Below are 16206 nucleotides of genomic sequence, written 5' to 3' on the forward strand. Positions count from 1 at the left end.
GATCCTGTTTCCTGAAGACGATGCCTTAGAGAAGAAGCCACAAAGGAGACTGAGAAAGAAGGGTCTGAGGTTAGGAAAGGCACCGGGGGAGAGTAGCATCTCAAAAAGAAAGAGAGTAGAGACAATGTTTAAAGACTGACAATGGGGGTAGCTAGCATTCATCAGACACCACAGAGAGTTTAGGTAAATAAAGGACTAAAGAATGTGCATTTGAAACTTCCTAGGACATTACTGAGACACAAAGAAGTCAGTGAGAGATGAGATGATGACAAGGAGTAGAGAATTTTTGCAGAAGCTTAGCCTTGAAAGATAGAGAGATGAGGTGGTCGCTGGAAGAGCAGAAAGGAGAGGTGTAGATCCTGGGAGAGACGCGGGTGAGCTCCTCTGCTTAGGGAAAGAGACAGGCTGAAGAGAAAGCAGATGGAAAATTAACAGACTGAGGTCTTTGAAGAAGTCTGAATAGATAATTTTCCAGGGTACAATGGAGCAATTCCCTTGGAAATGCAAAGCTGGGTCCTGTTTCCTGTAGAACAAAAGGGAAAGAGTAGAGACGGATGGAGAGAAATAGAGGGATGATGGAATCTAGGAAGGGGGTGCAGGAAATGGAGAGTTCTTGACTAGCTGGCCTCTGATCTCTTCAAGAGGGTATAAGGATGATCATGCTTGTGGAAAGGGACGAAGACTTGGAGTGGCTCTTAAAGAAATGGGCAAGAGAGTTGACCATGGATCTTTGATAGGATTTGGGGTAGAAACCGCTTCAATGGCGATCACCAGGCGCTAGTTCGATAAATTAGCATACATCCAGACAACAAACTGCTGTTTTTAAAAGGAATAAGATGGAATTCATTCACGTTTGGAAAGATCTCTAAGGGGTAGTGACATTTTTCAAATAAGTCAGTCAGGGAGTAATATCCTCCCATATATACAAACATACATATATGTCTAAAAGGCCTGAGAGAATCCGGGTTCCCAATAGAGTGGTTTCCTAAGCAACAAAAGAGGGGTAGGACTGATCCAGGAAAACTGAACTTCCCTTTTTAAATTTTTATGCATCTTGCCCTTTTGCACTGTTCACCTTTCTTCTTATACAAGGAGCGGGCACTCGTGTATATTATAATTTTTGAGCATTAACACAAGTTACTGATCTAATTAGCTAAGGTTCACCTAAAAAAACATCTGTTCCTTGTAAAAAGTGAAAGTGCTAGAAACAGGATTGGAAGTGTCCTTTGACCACAGCCTCCAGTCCCAACAAGGCCCACTCTCCCAAGAAGTAACCTCTCATTCCAGTTGGGTGAATACCTCAAAAGACACTTTTTTTCTTAAGCATGAACAATATTTATATTAAACTTAAAGTAAAACTGCAAACAAATCTATGACTTTTCCCAGAAGGCCACTTTGTGATAAGGTCACACACAAAGTGACCTGGTCTCTCTAAAGCGCTGTCTTGTCTCCTGCTACGGGATCCTCTATCACTTTGAAAGGTCTTTCAGGGCAACTGCAGCACTCTCGGTAGGCGATAGGAGCAAAGGTGTACATGTGGGCACAACATTAGTAACGGCGTTTAAAAGAAGATGCCCAGACCCCCCAGTCCCAGGGCCGGGTGGGTCAATAAGAGACACAGCTGTGGAGCAGGCATTCACATCTGCTTTTCTGGGTGTGGATCTGAGGGTAGTTTTAAGATGTGCTGGTACATTTTTAGCCAGTTTCTTCTTTCCAGGTGCATCTAGACCCTTCCTATCCTGAGCAGAGAGCTTTTGTGGTGGAAAAGCTACATGACACTCAGTTTCTGGAAATTTAATGACAAGTTCTGAAAAAGAACCACTGAGCTCAGATTGCTGATTTGGTGTCAGAGGTGTGTTGGGGACACTTATCCAAGCCATCCAGTCATCCATCTGGCAACGCTGCCTTCCTCTTCATGCAACAACTTCTCCATTTCTTCCCTTTTCATACCCAGAGTGCTTCCCATTAATCGTAACACTTCCTGACCGTCATGTTTTGGTGTTTGAAAATAGTCCAGGAAGAGCTTTCTCACTAGGACTTTGTCTACTTTTCCTTCCACACTACTTACTAAGTTCATCCATTTCTTTTGCACCTCATCCAGCATTTCCTGTTGGACCTCATTTTGCTTTTTAAATTCTCCAATTTGTTCCTCCTTCAGATCCAAGACGGCATTTGCTTTCTCCAGTCGTCCCTGCAATGACATCAGTTTTCCTTCTAGATCGTCTGCCTTTTCCATCCATTCAGCTAGTGCCATCTTCAGGTTGGCTAGTGCTCGAGCATACTGCTTTTCTTGTTCCTGAGAGACAGAAAGCTGTAATGCGGTTTCATCTTTCTGCTTGGTGACAACATTCAGTTGTTCCTGCAATGACTCTACCGGTACCCTGGCTTGATGGCTTGCCTTTTGCGTTGCCTGGGAAGATAAAAGTAGCTTTTCCTCTCGTGTTGTGACTCTCTTTCTTAGTTGAGCCGCTCTGTCTTCTGCAAGCAGCACTTCACGGAGATGAGCATCTTCTGACTCTAAAGCCTGGTTATGAGATCTCTCTAGCTCCTGCTGTAAGCATAATTCATTGTCACGTAAATGGTGAGCATCATTGTGTAGGGCACAGTTTTCCATTTGTTTCTGTTTCAGTGCCAAGACAACTTCACCTCTCTCCTGCTGAAACAGAACTGTCTTTTCCTGCATGGATGTAACTGCATTTAAAAGCTGGTTTAATTCCCCAGCCTAGCTCTTTTTCTTTCAGGAGTCACTCCAAAGCAAGAGCCTTTTTCTTTCGAATTCTTTCTCTCTCAGCATCATAGAAAGCCGCATATTTGTCTCTTGTAATGCTTGGTTTTCTGTTTCCTTTTCCCCAGACATTTCTAGAATTTTGTCATTTTCCTGTTTTAGTTTACGCATATCCACCTCAAAATGTAATATTCTCTCCTTCAGATTTGTTACTGCCTGCCTCAAAAGTTCATTTTCATTCACTTCAGTTGTGTAGTTTTCACTCAAAGAAAGTAATTCCTCACTTTTTGCATTGATTAAGAGCTCTTTTTCCTGATAAGTTTTGTAAAACATCTTGTTTCTCCTTGAGCTGCTGGATTTCGGATTCTGTTTGTTCGTGTTGTTTTCTGTCTAGTTCGGAGGTGGCAGGAATCTCCGCAGAGAGTCTCTGATTCTCCCTCCTGGAGGCTTCTAATGGTTGCCTCTTTTCACTCCGTGGATCTCCTTAACTCTTCTATCTCTTCTGGGAGTGCTTTAGAAGACTCACTCACTGCACCAGATCTAGCTGCCTTCAGAGAGTTGGCTGACTCTGAAGTGAGCGATGATGTGGTGGGAGGCTGTGGTGCAATAACATCAAGTGGACCTAAAAGAACGTCCTTGGCATTGCACAGCTGCCCTAGGCTGAGCTGCATTCGTGCTAATTTCTTTGCCAAATGTGTGACTTAGATTTCATCCTCTTTATAATTTTGGATCAGGTCAGTAGAGGTAATCTGTAGTTGAGACTTATTTTCACTGTCCATCAAGACCCGAGCCTGAAGCTGTGGAAGTTCTTTCTGGAGCTGGGCTGACTCTCGCTGCGTGTTGTGCACCGCGGTCATCACTTGCTGTGTCCAGTCCTCCATTATGGAGACCTGCTGCTGTAACGTGTCACGTTCCTGCAGAAGCTCCTCCAACTGATTCACAGTAACCCCTCCAACCTCACTGCCAGTGCCAGATGTCTGCAAGATTGTCCATAAAGTCTGACATTTCTGACTCAAGGCAGCGATTTCCACGTCTTTTGCTCAAATGATGTGATAAGTTTGGAATCGTTTCTCTAGACATATCCTGATCACTACTTTCTTTTTTTTTTTTTTGTGAGGAAGACCAGCCCTGAGCTAACATCTATTGTTAATACCCCTCCTTTTTTTCCCCCAAAGCCCCAGTAGATAGTCGTACCTCATAGTTGCACATCCTTCTGATTGCTATATGTGGGACGCCGCCTCACCACGGCCGGACAAGCAGTGCGTAGGTGCCTGCCCGGATCAGAACCGGCTGCCAATAGTGGAGCGTGTGCACATAACCGCTAAGCCACAAGGCTGCCCCTTGACCACTACTTTCAAATATTGTGGACCATTCTGTATTTTCATCTTGCAGCTTCACGAGGTCGCTTCTTTGGCAACCAGTATGTCCACCATTTTGTGATACTCTCTTTTCAGGTTGCTGTTTTCCCTCACCTTCTCATTGAAAACAGCTAATATTTGTTCCCTTTCCAAAGCATAGGCTTGCAATTGCTGCTGAAGGTCCCCAACAGCCTGGATGTAGGGAGCTGAAGCTATTCTAGCGTCAAGACCCTGTATCTCCAACTCTTTTTGCTGGATAATCCGAGTTAGTTGACCAATCCATCTTTGTATGGCTGATCAATCTGCTCCTTCAAAGGGACAGTCTTTTCAGTTCGAAGTTTCATCTCCCATTCCTGTTCTTTTCTTCCTTTTCCTAATCTTTCAGTTTCAGCTTTATATAAATCATGCTTTTCACTTCCGTTTTCCATATTAAAACTCTGAACTTTCGGTATCAGAAAAATCTCAGAATGTTTTGTCTGCATGTGCTGTTTTTTTCAGGGAACTGGGTTTTGATTTGTTCTATTGTCTTTTGCAAATTCTTAATTTCCTCATCTTTGGCTGAAAAGAGCTGAGTGTGTTTTATATGCATTTGCTCATACTGGTATCTAAGTTCATCCATTTCCTGTTTCTGTTCTTGTAAAGATTGAAGGAGTTCTGTCTTCCTCTGGTCATGTTCTTCAAATATCTTTTGATGATGTTTTACTTCCTCCTCCAGATGACCTTTTATCAAATTCAGTTGAGAGACCTCAGATTCTAGTCGTGTCACCCTGTCCAGGGTTTTAGGGTCAACCACAGGTGCAGTTCCAGTCTGTTCTCTCAGTCGTTCCAGGGCTTCTTTCAGATGACTGTTTTCTTCTCTCATGGAGGCAAGCTTTGTGTCTTTTTCCTCCACGGTCTGCTGTAAACTTTCAGCTTTTCTCAAAGCTTGGGTTCTCAGTCTCTCCTCTGATGCTACAATTACCTGAACGTCCTCCATCTTCGTCCTCCCAGAGTCCGGTGACTCTTCCGCCTTCTCCCTTCCCTTCCTCAGCACATCTTTGGTGAAGTTAGAGATGTGTCCAGTGAGGGAAACCACACTGCCGCCCACTTGCCCCAGGGAATGGCCTAAGCCAGAGCCTAGGCCACCAAACCAGGAGGCCATCACCGCGGGTCGCAGAGCTGACCTGGTCCGCTCGGCGCAAAGCGTCCAGCCCAGTCGGCCAGTCCCGCCAAGTGTGGGGCACCGGCGCCTGCGCGAGGCGAAGAGTCCAAACACGCCGAGGGTTCCTAGGCAACGGGGTTCCGGGGTGGGGGTGGGGTGGGGGCGCCAACCGCCGGGGTGGGGGAGGGGCTGCCTGGAGCCCGGGGCCTGGCCCTGGACCTCACCAATGGGTCGCCAGTCACCCTCCCCACCCACCCTGTCACCCGGGGCCTCCGCTCATCCCGATGACTTCCCACCGCGGGGTCGGGCCCCTTCTCCCGCTGCCCCAGTGACGTCCCCGGTGCCAGCGCCCCTCCTGCCACCTCGCGCCGGCCGCCATGACAGCCGCTCTGGAGGCGGCCGTCCCCACACGGCCTCCCCCGTGCGCGTGTCCGCGCTGTGAAGAGAGGACCCATTGCTCTGATGTCACCAAGTGTAGCACACGGTCCGTATTGTCCTACAGCTGGTGATTTTCACGCAACAATTTTTTTTAAAAGTCTGCAGTAAAATTAACATAGTGACAGGCACCCATCTGAAGAGTTCAACCAGTGTGTTTTGACAAATGTCTACACCCGCGCATAAGCACGACCCTGATGAAGACACTGACCATTTCCATCATCCAGACAGTTCCCGGGTCCTCTCCCCACAGCCTCGCCTCCTCCCCGAGCAGCCCTGCAGGGAGAGGGGTCCCCTGGATTAGTTTGGGGGCTCTTGTGATACGGGGTGTCACAGCGTGGACACGCCGTGTGTCTGCTTTCGTCAACTCGTGTTTGAATCTAGTCAGGGAAGTGAGTTTCACATCCGTGGAGGAAGCATTGATGAGGAAAAGACATCGAGGTCCTAGGGGACCGGAGGCCCGAGCCCGCTCAGCCCGGCGGGTCGTCCTCCTCGGGGACCGACGCGGGCCCACGGCCGAGGCCTGGCTGCACGCCGCGCCCTGGGCCTGCCCTGCGCTCCTGCCCCGGCGGCCCGACGGGCGGCGCTGGAAGTGACGCGGGAGGGCGGGGCCGCCGGCCTGGGGAGCCGCCGCCGCCGCCTGGGCCGGGAAGCGGTGGAGGAGCCGCCGGGCCGTCTCGTCCGCCGCCCCGAGCCCCGCGGGCCGCCTCCGCCGCCGCCATGAAGAAGCAGTTCAACCGCATGAAGCAGCTGGCCAACCAGACCGTGGGCAGGCGAGTGCCCGGGCCGGGCGCCGGGGTCGGGGGGCGGGCCGCCTCCTCCGCGGCGGGCGGCTCAGGGCCCGGCCGCGGCCCCGCCGGAGGCCAGGAGGCCAGGCGGCCCGGGGCCCCGGGGCTGCACCACGCCGCGGCCTGGCTCCCAGAAAGTGGCCGGACGAGCCGCCTCCCTCCGTACCCCGCTCGGGGTCCCCACTGCCCGTGTCCCCGCCCCGGAGAGCAGGGACCTGCCCCTTCCCCTGTCCTCCCCGAGACCTGCTGCCCGGGCTCGCTGCCTGGGGCCACCACTCCCGTCACTGGGCGCCTGAGGCTGGGCCGCCCCGGGCTGGGGGGCGATTCTCAGCCTCTCCGGGCCGCTGTGCAGACCCTTCAGGTCCAGGTGCAGATGGAGGAACCAGTGAAGGGTCTTCCAGCCAGTGGGATTGGCTCAGGGGGTTTCAGACGCCCTTTGAGGGAAGTTAGAGGTGGTGCTGTCTCCACACTAGGGCGAAGATGAACTAGGTGTGCAAGTTCTTGACGCTGAGAAATTAGGATTTGGGAAAAGAGGAATGTGGAGATGCCGTGCACCAATTAAAGAAAAAATTGTTTTAAAAAAAGCCTTTCTCCCTTTGGATTTGGAAGCAGACACTTCTCCATGTTTCTTTGGTCCTGTTGTAGTGCTTGACCGGCATTGATGTGAAATGACAGAATAGACCAGAGTTTGTAGCGGGTCAGGCTGTGGGGCCAGGAATGATCTGTGGTTTTGAGAGCTTCTCCGGGTGATTGTCACGTGCGGTATTACCTGGGTCAATATTTCCAAGTTCTCCCAGGGCACTCAGCTGTGCTGTACCCGTTTACTCTTCATTCTGTGAAGAGAGATGAAAGTATGAATTTCCCACAGCTTTTGCTTCTTTTTTCAACACTTAAGTAAAAGGGGGAGTTTGGTTTGGCAAAAGCACGTGGGGACACTTCTTTTTTTGTGAATATGAAAATACTTTTACTTCCTCTTGGGTTTTCTAAATTTGCTATGTAGTGTTTCGTTTCCCTCAACTTTTTGCTTAGTTTTGTTGTTTAATTTTCTGGTCTCCCACTCTGTTATCTTGGTGTGCATTTATCCTGTTTCCAGAGTTAATCCCTGTCCCCTAAAGCTAGATGTGCGCAGTTTTCAGATATTTGTAGGAAAATGATAGAAATAATACTGAGAGGAAGGTAGGCAGAGTAGTCGAGAGACTAATGTTTCAGCCAAGACTCGGGGAGCCAATTATAAGATAATTCCTTATGAGTCTTCCACCCTCTCAGTGTCTCAGTAACATGCATTGTGGAATCAATATTTAGTGAGTGTCAAGAGAAATTTGTCAGATTGTCATTTTGGCCGTTTTGTACATTGTATCAGGCAAGGGCTGTTTGCTCTTTTTCGTTTTTCATTACAAGTTCTGAGGCTTTTAAAGCTGCAAAGCCATTCCGAGTCTCTTTGGCCCCTGCTTCCTCTGTAGCTTTTTAAGCTTCCTCTTCACACTTTTAAATTCCAGCCTTACCTGCCTCGTTTTAGTTTTCAGAGAAGGCCATGCTCTCTTAGCTCTTAGCCTCTACTTGGAACTTTCCGGAAGCCTCTTTCACTACACCTGCCCCATAGCCACCTCCTACTCATTCTTCAGTCTCCAGTAAAGGTCTCTGCCTCTAAAAAGCCTTCCCTGATGCTCCAACATAGACTTGATGGCCCTCCTGGGCGCTTTCAGGATTACACGGAGCGCCTGTCTTTCTCTAAGGTCATCGCCTCTTCACTTGTCAGTGTTCTCCATTCCACTAAACGCCTTGAGAGTCCTTGCTCTGTCTTTCTCCTTTGGTTGCCAGGGTCCTCTGAGGTTCCTATCACATGGTAGATGCTCAACAGATATTTTAATCTATTGTAAATCTACTTATTACTAGATTGCCTTGGTGATGCGGGCCCAAGTATGGGAAAACGAGAACTGGATAGAGTAAATGGTGATTCATTCTGGCCCTGCCCTTTGACTCCGTTTGAAAATCTTTATTGCTCGATGCTAGTGGAAGCTGCTGCTATTACAGAGCTATTAAGGGTGTGGCAATTATGCACCCAAAGTCAAAACTGTTTTTATTGGGGAATTTGTGCTTTATTGCTGTTGATTTCCTAGTTATATTTGTATTTTTTCCACTTGAGTGATTGTAAAGGACTAGAGAGGGAAAGTGGAGGCAGGAGAGAGCCTAGAATTGTTATTGTGTGGAATCAGATGGTTTGTGGGCATCTGAATCAGGATACTGGGTGTATTTGGGTCAAAATGAAGACTGGAAAGCAAAGAAGGTCCGCCCTTATTCCCCCCATTAATGATTGAAGTTACGTGTGTGAATGGCATGGCCGTGTGTGTGCTATCAATTCACAGAGTTCTATGTGGTGTCTTGCAATGAAGTGTTCTTTTCCCAGAATGAGGACCTTGTGAGTAACCCCACAGTGAGGTTCCATGGGACAGACTTGTGGGAGAATTAGTAATGGCTGGGAGGAGTGAGTTTTCATGATGCCATTTGTTGACAATGGGTGGATGAGTCTGTTTCAGAAGATGGTGTGTATATCACAGGGGCAAGGCTGATGAGCTGGTCTTAAGATATGGGTGTCCCAAGGTAGAGAATTAGGATGATTCCTTTTGTTCTTCTGCGGTTGTTGATTCATCCATTCAACAGACCCTCAGTAAGCTCCACTTGTGTTCCATTGTGCAAGGTATTAAAGACTCAAAAGTGAATAGAACAGAGTTTCTGTCCTGAAGGAGCTCAATAGATCTGTGGAAGAGATAAGCAATCCAAACAATAATTATATACCCTGAGATAAGTGCTTCTAGAGGGATGGCTAATACACAGAGAAAACCCAGCTCTTATTAGATGGAGGGAGGTACCAAAAACACAGGAGAAAATCTGAGGAGAACCTTTTGGTTTTTTTTCCATCTTTGAGCACTTCTTTCAAGTTTCTCTTGTAGTGACTAGATCTCTTGGTTGTAAGAAAAACAAGTTTAAACTGCCTTAAGCAAAGATGGGAATTAATTGGTTCCTAATGTGACCAAAGGGTCCAGAAGTAGTATGGCTGCAGACCGAGTTGGATCCAGGGGTTCCACTTTTTAGACAGCCTATGTCTACAAGAAGACCCCAGTCTTCCATTGTCCTCAGTTCAAGTCCCCGAGGGACAGATTATACTTTTCCCCCAGTCACTGTGGCCAAAGTCCCAGGATTGACTGAATGCTTCTGACCGGGTCACATGCCTCTCTCTGGAAATGGGAATGGAGTCAGCCCCTCCCAAACCACAGGGACTGAGAGTGGGGGAGCGCTGGCTCCCCAAGGGAAGCAGAGGTGCTGTTACCAGCAGAAGGAGAGAAGGAGTGCTGGTCAGGAAACAATAAACATCATGTCATGTCTTTTCTAGTCCTGCTGAAAAGAAAGATGCTTTTTTTCCTTGAAAACCCTTGATGCAGATAATCCAGTGAACGCAGGTGGTAATTCTGGGGAGGTGAGCTCCTCAGTGGAGGAAGGTATATGGCAGGGTGAGCATCTTGAGAAACGTTTAGTTACAAGGTAGAAGTGTCAGGAGGAAAGGACTCTGAGGGACTAACTGGAGAGCTTATTATCCAGGTGAGGCTCTAGAAGGGAGTGTCTCAATGGGGGTTGGTTTCTGCCCTGAGTGAAGTACTCCCTGGGGGGGATGGTTGTCTTTAGATAAGACCAGTTACAAACTCGAGTGCCTAGAGGGCCAGGCTGGTAATATAAATGAGTGACTTAGAGCAGGTGAGGGCTGTGGGGGACCTGGAGGGCGCTTGTCTCACGCAATGGGCATGTGCGAATATGGGCCCAGTGTGGCTGACACTTGGAGTTTTGGAGAAAAGCCTGAAATCTGGATTTTAATGAAAATTCAATGGCATTTCATACCAATTTAAGAAACCCCATGACACTATGTGGGAGTAAACACAATATGTCCATGGCCAGATTTGGCCTGTGGGTGGCCAGTTGGCAATCGCTTGACTAGAAGGGCCTGGAGGTTAAGGATCCCTGTTATTCTTTTTCTTTTTTTTTTTTTTTTTTTTGCCCTGTTCCAGTTCTTTGGATTTGTTGAAGAGCTCATCCTTTCCTTTATAGAAATCTTTAAAGATCTGATAGTAATCGTCATCGACATTTCTATAGTGGGTTGGTTTACTAAGTGCTGTACCAAACCACCTGGCTTAGTTCTTGCCTACTGGTGATTATCATTTCTATTTTATAAAGCAGGAAAAACGGCTTGCCCAGTTCACACAGACTAAGTGGCCCAGGCAGGACTTGAGTCCAGGGCTTCGGACTCTGGATCCCGTGTGCATCCAGCTACAGAAACGGGGCTGTCTTTTCTCCAGGGAAGGATACTGTTTATGAAACGTCTTTGGTGCTTATTAAGCTGCTGGGCTAGGTGCTTTGCATGTATTACCTCACCGCATTCTCACAGCGACCCTAAGAGGTGATGGTAGTTATTCCTGATTTAATGATGTGGAAGCCAGAACTCAGAGTGGTCATCAAGCTAGTAAATGGCGGAGCTGTCGATTCAAACCCTGGTTTCTGATTTCAAAGCAGCTGTAAGTTCCCATACTTCACGTGGGAAACTCTTATATGAGAAACCCTATGTTTGAGTTATGAGTGATGTTTTCATCAAATCCTGGAGGCTAAGAGTTGGATGTTGGTCTAGTTCACTGGCTCTGACCAGGGATGGTTTTGCCCCCCGGGGCACATTTTTCAATGTCTGGAGACACTTTTGATAGTCATGATGCAGTTGGGGTAGTGGGTGCTACTGGCATCGGGTAGATAGACGCCAGGGATGCTGCTGAACATCCTAGAATGCACAGGACAGCCTCACAGCACGAAAGTATCTGGTCCCAAATGTCAAGAGCGCTGAGGTTGAGAAACCCTGGTCTAGTCCTTCCAGATTCTGGGTAGGTGAATTATCAAAACCAGAGATCCACGCTGTTTGCCTGCAGGGCATGGATGTGTTCTGTTTGGCCTATTCAGTTTCCATGTATGTATGTATGTATGTATGTATTTTAATTTTAAAGTCATTAGCCCATATTTAGAAATTAGGAGTTTTCACATGAAAACCTGGATTTCCAGCTTCTAAAATGTAACCTGGCAATAACTGGCATTGCTTCCGGGTACACGTAGAAGTGGCTGAGCAGCAGCTGTCCCATCTGGGTGGGGCATCAGCCGTCAGGTTCCCCCTAGTCCCTACCTGACTTGTTTTACTCTTACATTCCTTGCTGACCCCTCCCTGATCACAGAAATCTAACGACCTTCTCCAGGAGTAGAAGTGTCACTCCCTTACGAGATAGCCCATTCCAATAGGGGCAGCTCGATTCTTACGGTGAGTGAAAATGCATCTCCACTTGCGTATCCCAGAGCAGTCCTCTGGTGCCCCGATGGACCAGTCTCATCTCTCTCCTGTTAGATAGCCCTTCCTCTATTTGATGTCACAAACCATCTCCTTATTTTCTCAGCAGTGACATTCTCCATCCCTCACCTACTCCGCGGTTTCCTTTTCCTCACACTCATTTCCTCTGCCTTTTCTAGGAGAGCTTTGAACAGGATTTCTGAGAAAGGGCAGGTAGCTGTGCTTTGCTTCAGTCTGAATGGATTCCATCCCGCCTCTGCATAGAGCAGGGCTGGAAAGAAATCTGATATCTTTGCAGCTTCTTCTGATCTAATCTTCCCGGGCCTTGTTATGTACTTGACATATTGTGACATCCTAGAATATCAGACAGGGTATTTATAGGTGAGTGAAAACGAACCCTAAAAGGATATAGTGATATAGCATCCTTTTCATATGTGAAGGCAGCATGTGATTCTAACCTGGAATTACCTTTGTGGCTGCAGTTCCCAGTGTGGACATGGCACACCCTTCAGGGATTGGGCATTCAGGTACAGACGCCTAGAATGAGTATGTGCACCACACACTCTTGTCAGACTACAGAGGTTTTGCATATATCATTCTATTTCTGTTTTTCACATGTCCGTAGATGCCATAGCAATTAATCAACTACAAATTCATTTAAAAATATTATTACCTGCCTGTCTGCTTTGTGTGTGTGTGTGTGTGTGTGTGTGTGTGTGTGTGTATTTTCTTCAACGTAGATATGAAAAGTACAACAGGCACACAATCTCTTATCCAAAACTCTTGGGGTCAGATGAGTTTCAGAATTCAGAATTTCTCCAGCAGGGTCTGGGACTGCAGCCCCTAATCAAACATGTTAGTATTTCTATAGCAAATTATATGACTGCATTTCACACTAAATGGAATATATAAAATTATAAATAGCTTCATGTTCAGGTCCAGTTTTGTTGCCTAATGAGTTATAAAAAAACTTGTTTTTTAGATTTCAAAATGGTAGATAAGGGATTATGGACCCGTCTTACTTTTAGTAATGTTCCTATAGAGAGAGCCTGTGAAATTTTTATACTTTCAATACTGTTTCCAATAATCCAAAAAGTTGGAAATCACAATTATATTCTGTAAGTAGAGTCACAAACTCAGGGGAGGTAAAATTAATAAGTGAAGTGGGAGATTGTTTATAAGACGAGAGAGTGATGAGGACTGTGGTGACCTAGAGATCAATGTCCATTTAAAGGGGAAAGTCGCTCTCAGCTCTAGCCACTTGTTGCCATGGTGAATGTGTGTACTGTGTAGCCGCATCGTTCCATTTTTAATGATACTCCAAAATGCTCATTTCCATGTGAAGTTTCTTGATATTTAAATGTTGTCAACTAAAAAGAAAAAAAAAACCCACTGGGTAGGCCAAAGAAAACATATCTGAAAGCTTGATCTGGCCTTGGGCTGCCTGCTTTGACCTCTGCTTTAGAGACTAATTCTTATGGTATGAAAAGCTGGACAGTAGTGCTTTGGTAATGAACTACTTCTTGAGATGGGGACGGGACATTTGTTTTATCATGATTCATCGTACTTTACAAATATGTTATAGATGTTTTTGACTGTAAAATGTTTCATAAAAATAACATAAATAGGTCAATAGCACTTTATTTTAGAATTGCCTTATTTTCTGCCCAGTGGGAAGTTTTCTTTTTATCTGTGAATTTGAAACTTCCAAGTTAGTTATCTTGGAAAAAGGAATGAAAGCCCTGAGTTAAAATAGGAGCCTCTTTTTACAAAGTTTGAGTTCAGGGAGTTTAGACTATAATGTCCCTACCTTTCCAGGGCTCTCGTGATCGGAAGTGACATTGCGTATCCACGCTTGTATTGGACAGGGAAGTGTCCTTGGTCTCCTCTCTTCTTAGACCACACCCCTAGGTGATCTCAGCCCGTAACAACACCTCGTGGCTGATGACTCCCCATTTCATGCCTCCAGCCCTGGCATCTCTTCATCCCTATGTTGACCTCTGTCTTGAACATCTCCCTTAAATGTCGTGCTAAAATTGAACTCATGTACAAACAGATAATTTGAATATAGCCAGTTGTACCTATTCTAGAAGATCTTAAGTGTTAGTAAGGAAATATTAATGCCATATTTTGATTTATTCATGTGTTTTAATATAAACAAGGTAACATTCTTGTTCTCAGATACATTGCTTAATGAGTGCACTGTTGGACTCTTGAGAGAGCACATTCATGACTAGGTGTGGGTTTGATACAGGTTTCAGAAGATAAAGGAAACTGTTGAGGGGCCCGCCCGGTGGCGTAGTGGTTAAGCGCGCACACTCCGCTGCTGGCGGCCCGCGTTTGGATCCTGGGCACGCACCGATGCAATGCTTGTCAGGCCATGCTGTGGCGGCGTCCCATATAAAGTGGAGGAAGATGGGCATGGATGTTAGCCCAGGGCCAGTCTTCCTCAGCAAAAAAAGAGGAGGATTGGCAGATGTTAGCTCAGGGCCGATCTTCCTCAAACACACACAAAAATCTCAAGGAGACTGTTGAAAATCTGACCCTGGGAATTATAGAAGAAATTGCTTTTGAATAGGTAGAGCCTGTTTGTAGCCAATAATATGAAAACAATATCCAGTTCATCTCAGCCCTCCAGGTTGTCAGACTTGTTTCCTGGTCTTGATTTTTCATGTTAAGTATAGTTTATTGATTATATGGATCAGCTCCTCCCTTTTGATTAGTCCTAAGATGTTTCTCTCCTTTCCCACAGTTCTTCTTTCTAGGTGTCTTCCTTCTCAGAGAGACTTTTGGTCTAGTGGTCAACTTGCTCTCTCCTTTAATGTTTCATTAGCATTTCTTCTGTAGTTACTCAGGGTTCTTCCACGTGGCTTAGCCACATTTATGCCTCCTAAAGACTGTAAATCATAAATCCTAGACTGAGTAAACAGGTGCTCAAATGAATACAAGTATTTAAATGAATAACTGTTCAGAACGGCATGGAAATTCTTCTAAGCACCTACCAGCTACCTGTCGCCTGTCAGTGTGCACACTTATAAATCAGCCAGCTTGGATTTCACGTGGTCATTGGATACTTGCAGATGCGTGGGCTGGAGTGGCCACTTGAACCCACACCCAGCTGTACCTTGGGGAAATTCACCAGAGTGTTTCTACTTTGCTAGATCTGGTGAGTGCTCCATAGAGGGAGCTTAGACACAGGCATGGTGTCTCTGAGATGTGCCTGGGGTTCAGGGAAGGCTTCTCTGACATGTGACACTTGAGCAATCTTGATAACAGGCAGATAGAGATGCCGGGTGATAGAGAGTTGCAAGAGGGAAGAAAAATTCGTAGGGGAGACCTGACACACTGAAAATTTTATCCTTTAACTTAATATTTTTTGTCTATGAATTGGAAAAAGACAACCATATCTGCTTCTTAGCAGCAGAAAAACCCTCTCCAGCTCTTATTTTCAAATTAGTTAGTTAGTGAATGGCTATGTGTAGATCCACATGTTCTCAAGTCCAGAGTGGCTATGGTATTTAAATTCACAAGCCCCTGGATGCATTTTCAGCCAACAGAAGGAGTCAGTTGGTTCTTCAAAGCTTTAAAAAGCTTTAAAAGCAGGATACTCAACTTTTTTTGCCTAGCATAAACTGATGGCCATCTTTCCCAAAAACAAAAATTTTGTTGTGGTGCATTGAAAATTTATTGAGGCATCATTTCTCACAGGGCAATTTTTAAATTCTTTAATTTTCTTTATACTTGTTCATCTCCTCTTACAACCTTTTCAATACTCTGACTGCTTTTGCATTTTTGGGCACACTAGGATTAATAATATTCCCTGAACAACCCCAAGATGGCAGAATGCAAATACGCAACCACCCATGACTGTGAACACCAGCTTTTGGAGACAGGCTATATTGATTGGCTTTTGTTCTCAACTGGGGAAGACCATCATTAGAAAAGCTTCTGTGCCAGTTTTGGGGGGATATAGGTGAAGGAGCAGTGCAGTAGAATTTGGGGAGCCCTTCTCTGCTGAAGGTTGAGAAAATTAAGTAGGTGCTTTAGGAAGACAAGTCTGGTAGCAGGTGGAGTTAGGATTGTGGGGGAAGGGAAAGAGGAGAAGGTGAAAGGAGACTAGTTAGGAAGCTACTGCAACAGGCTGAGAGAGGGGATGATGGCCAGAGCTAAGACAATGGCATTGGAGACTGGTTGGAAAAAGTATTTAACACCATAATGTTGGGGGCAAAGAAAAGAGAAAGGGAAGTGGGGGGGAGCGGTTACGGTTGGATGTTATTTAGTGAAATAGGCAACACAGTGATTCTTCATTCTTCTATATTTTTATAATCCTTCTCTTTTTATAAACTTATAATTCTTATATCTACTTTTTTTTGGCTTTCTCTTCCATTGACTTA

The 16206-nt window shown here is 46.0% G+C and overlaps 1 protein-coding gene and 1 pseudogene across 3 annotated transcripts in view; one reads left to right on the top strand and one right to left on the bottom strand.

The window, feature by feature from the left end:
- Positions 1-1469: 1469 nt before the first annotated feature.
- Positions 1470-5679, bottom strand: LOC131422005 (thyroid receptor-interacting protein 11-like; annotated as a pseudogene).
- Positions 5680-6320: 641 nt separating this feature from the next.
- ARHGAP17 (Rho GTPase activating protein 17) overlaps positions 6321-16206 on the top strand; it is a 90365-nt gene continuing 80479 nt past the window's right edge. For all 3 annotated transcript variants that reach the window (XM_058569824.1, XM_058569826.1, XM_058569825.1), the window contains exon 1: positions 6321-6432. In XM_058569824.1, the coding sequence (XP_058425807.1) occupies positions 6380-6432 (53 nt within the window). In that variant the 5' untranslated portion in view covers positions 6321-6379. The remainder of the gene's footprint in view (positions 6433-16206) is intronic.

The sequence above is a fragment of the Diceros bicornis genome, chromosome 26, assembly GCF_020826845.1.
Source record: "Diceros bicornis minor isolate mBicDic1 chromosome 26, mDicBic1.mat.cur, whole genome shotgun sequence".
Taxonomy (NCBI): domain Eukaryota; kingdom Metazoa; phylum Chordata; class Mammalia; order Perissodactyla; family Rhinocerotidae; genus Diceros; species Diceros bicornis.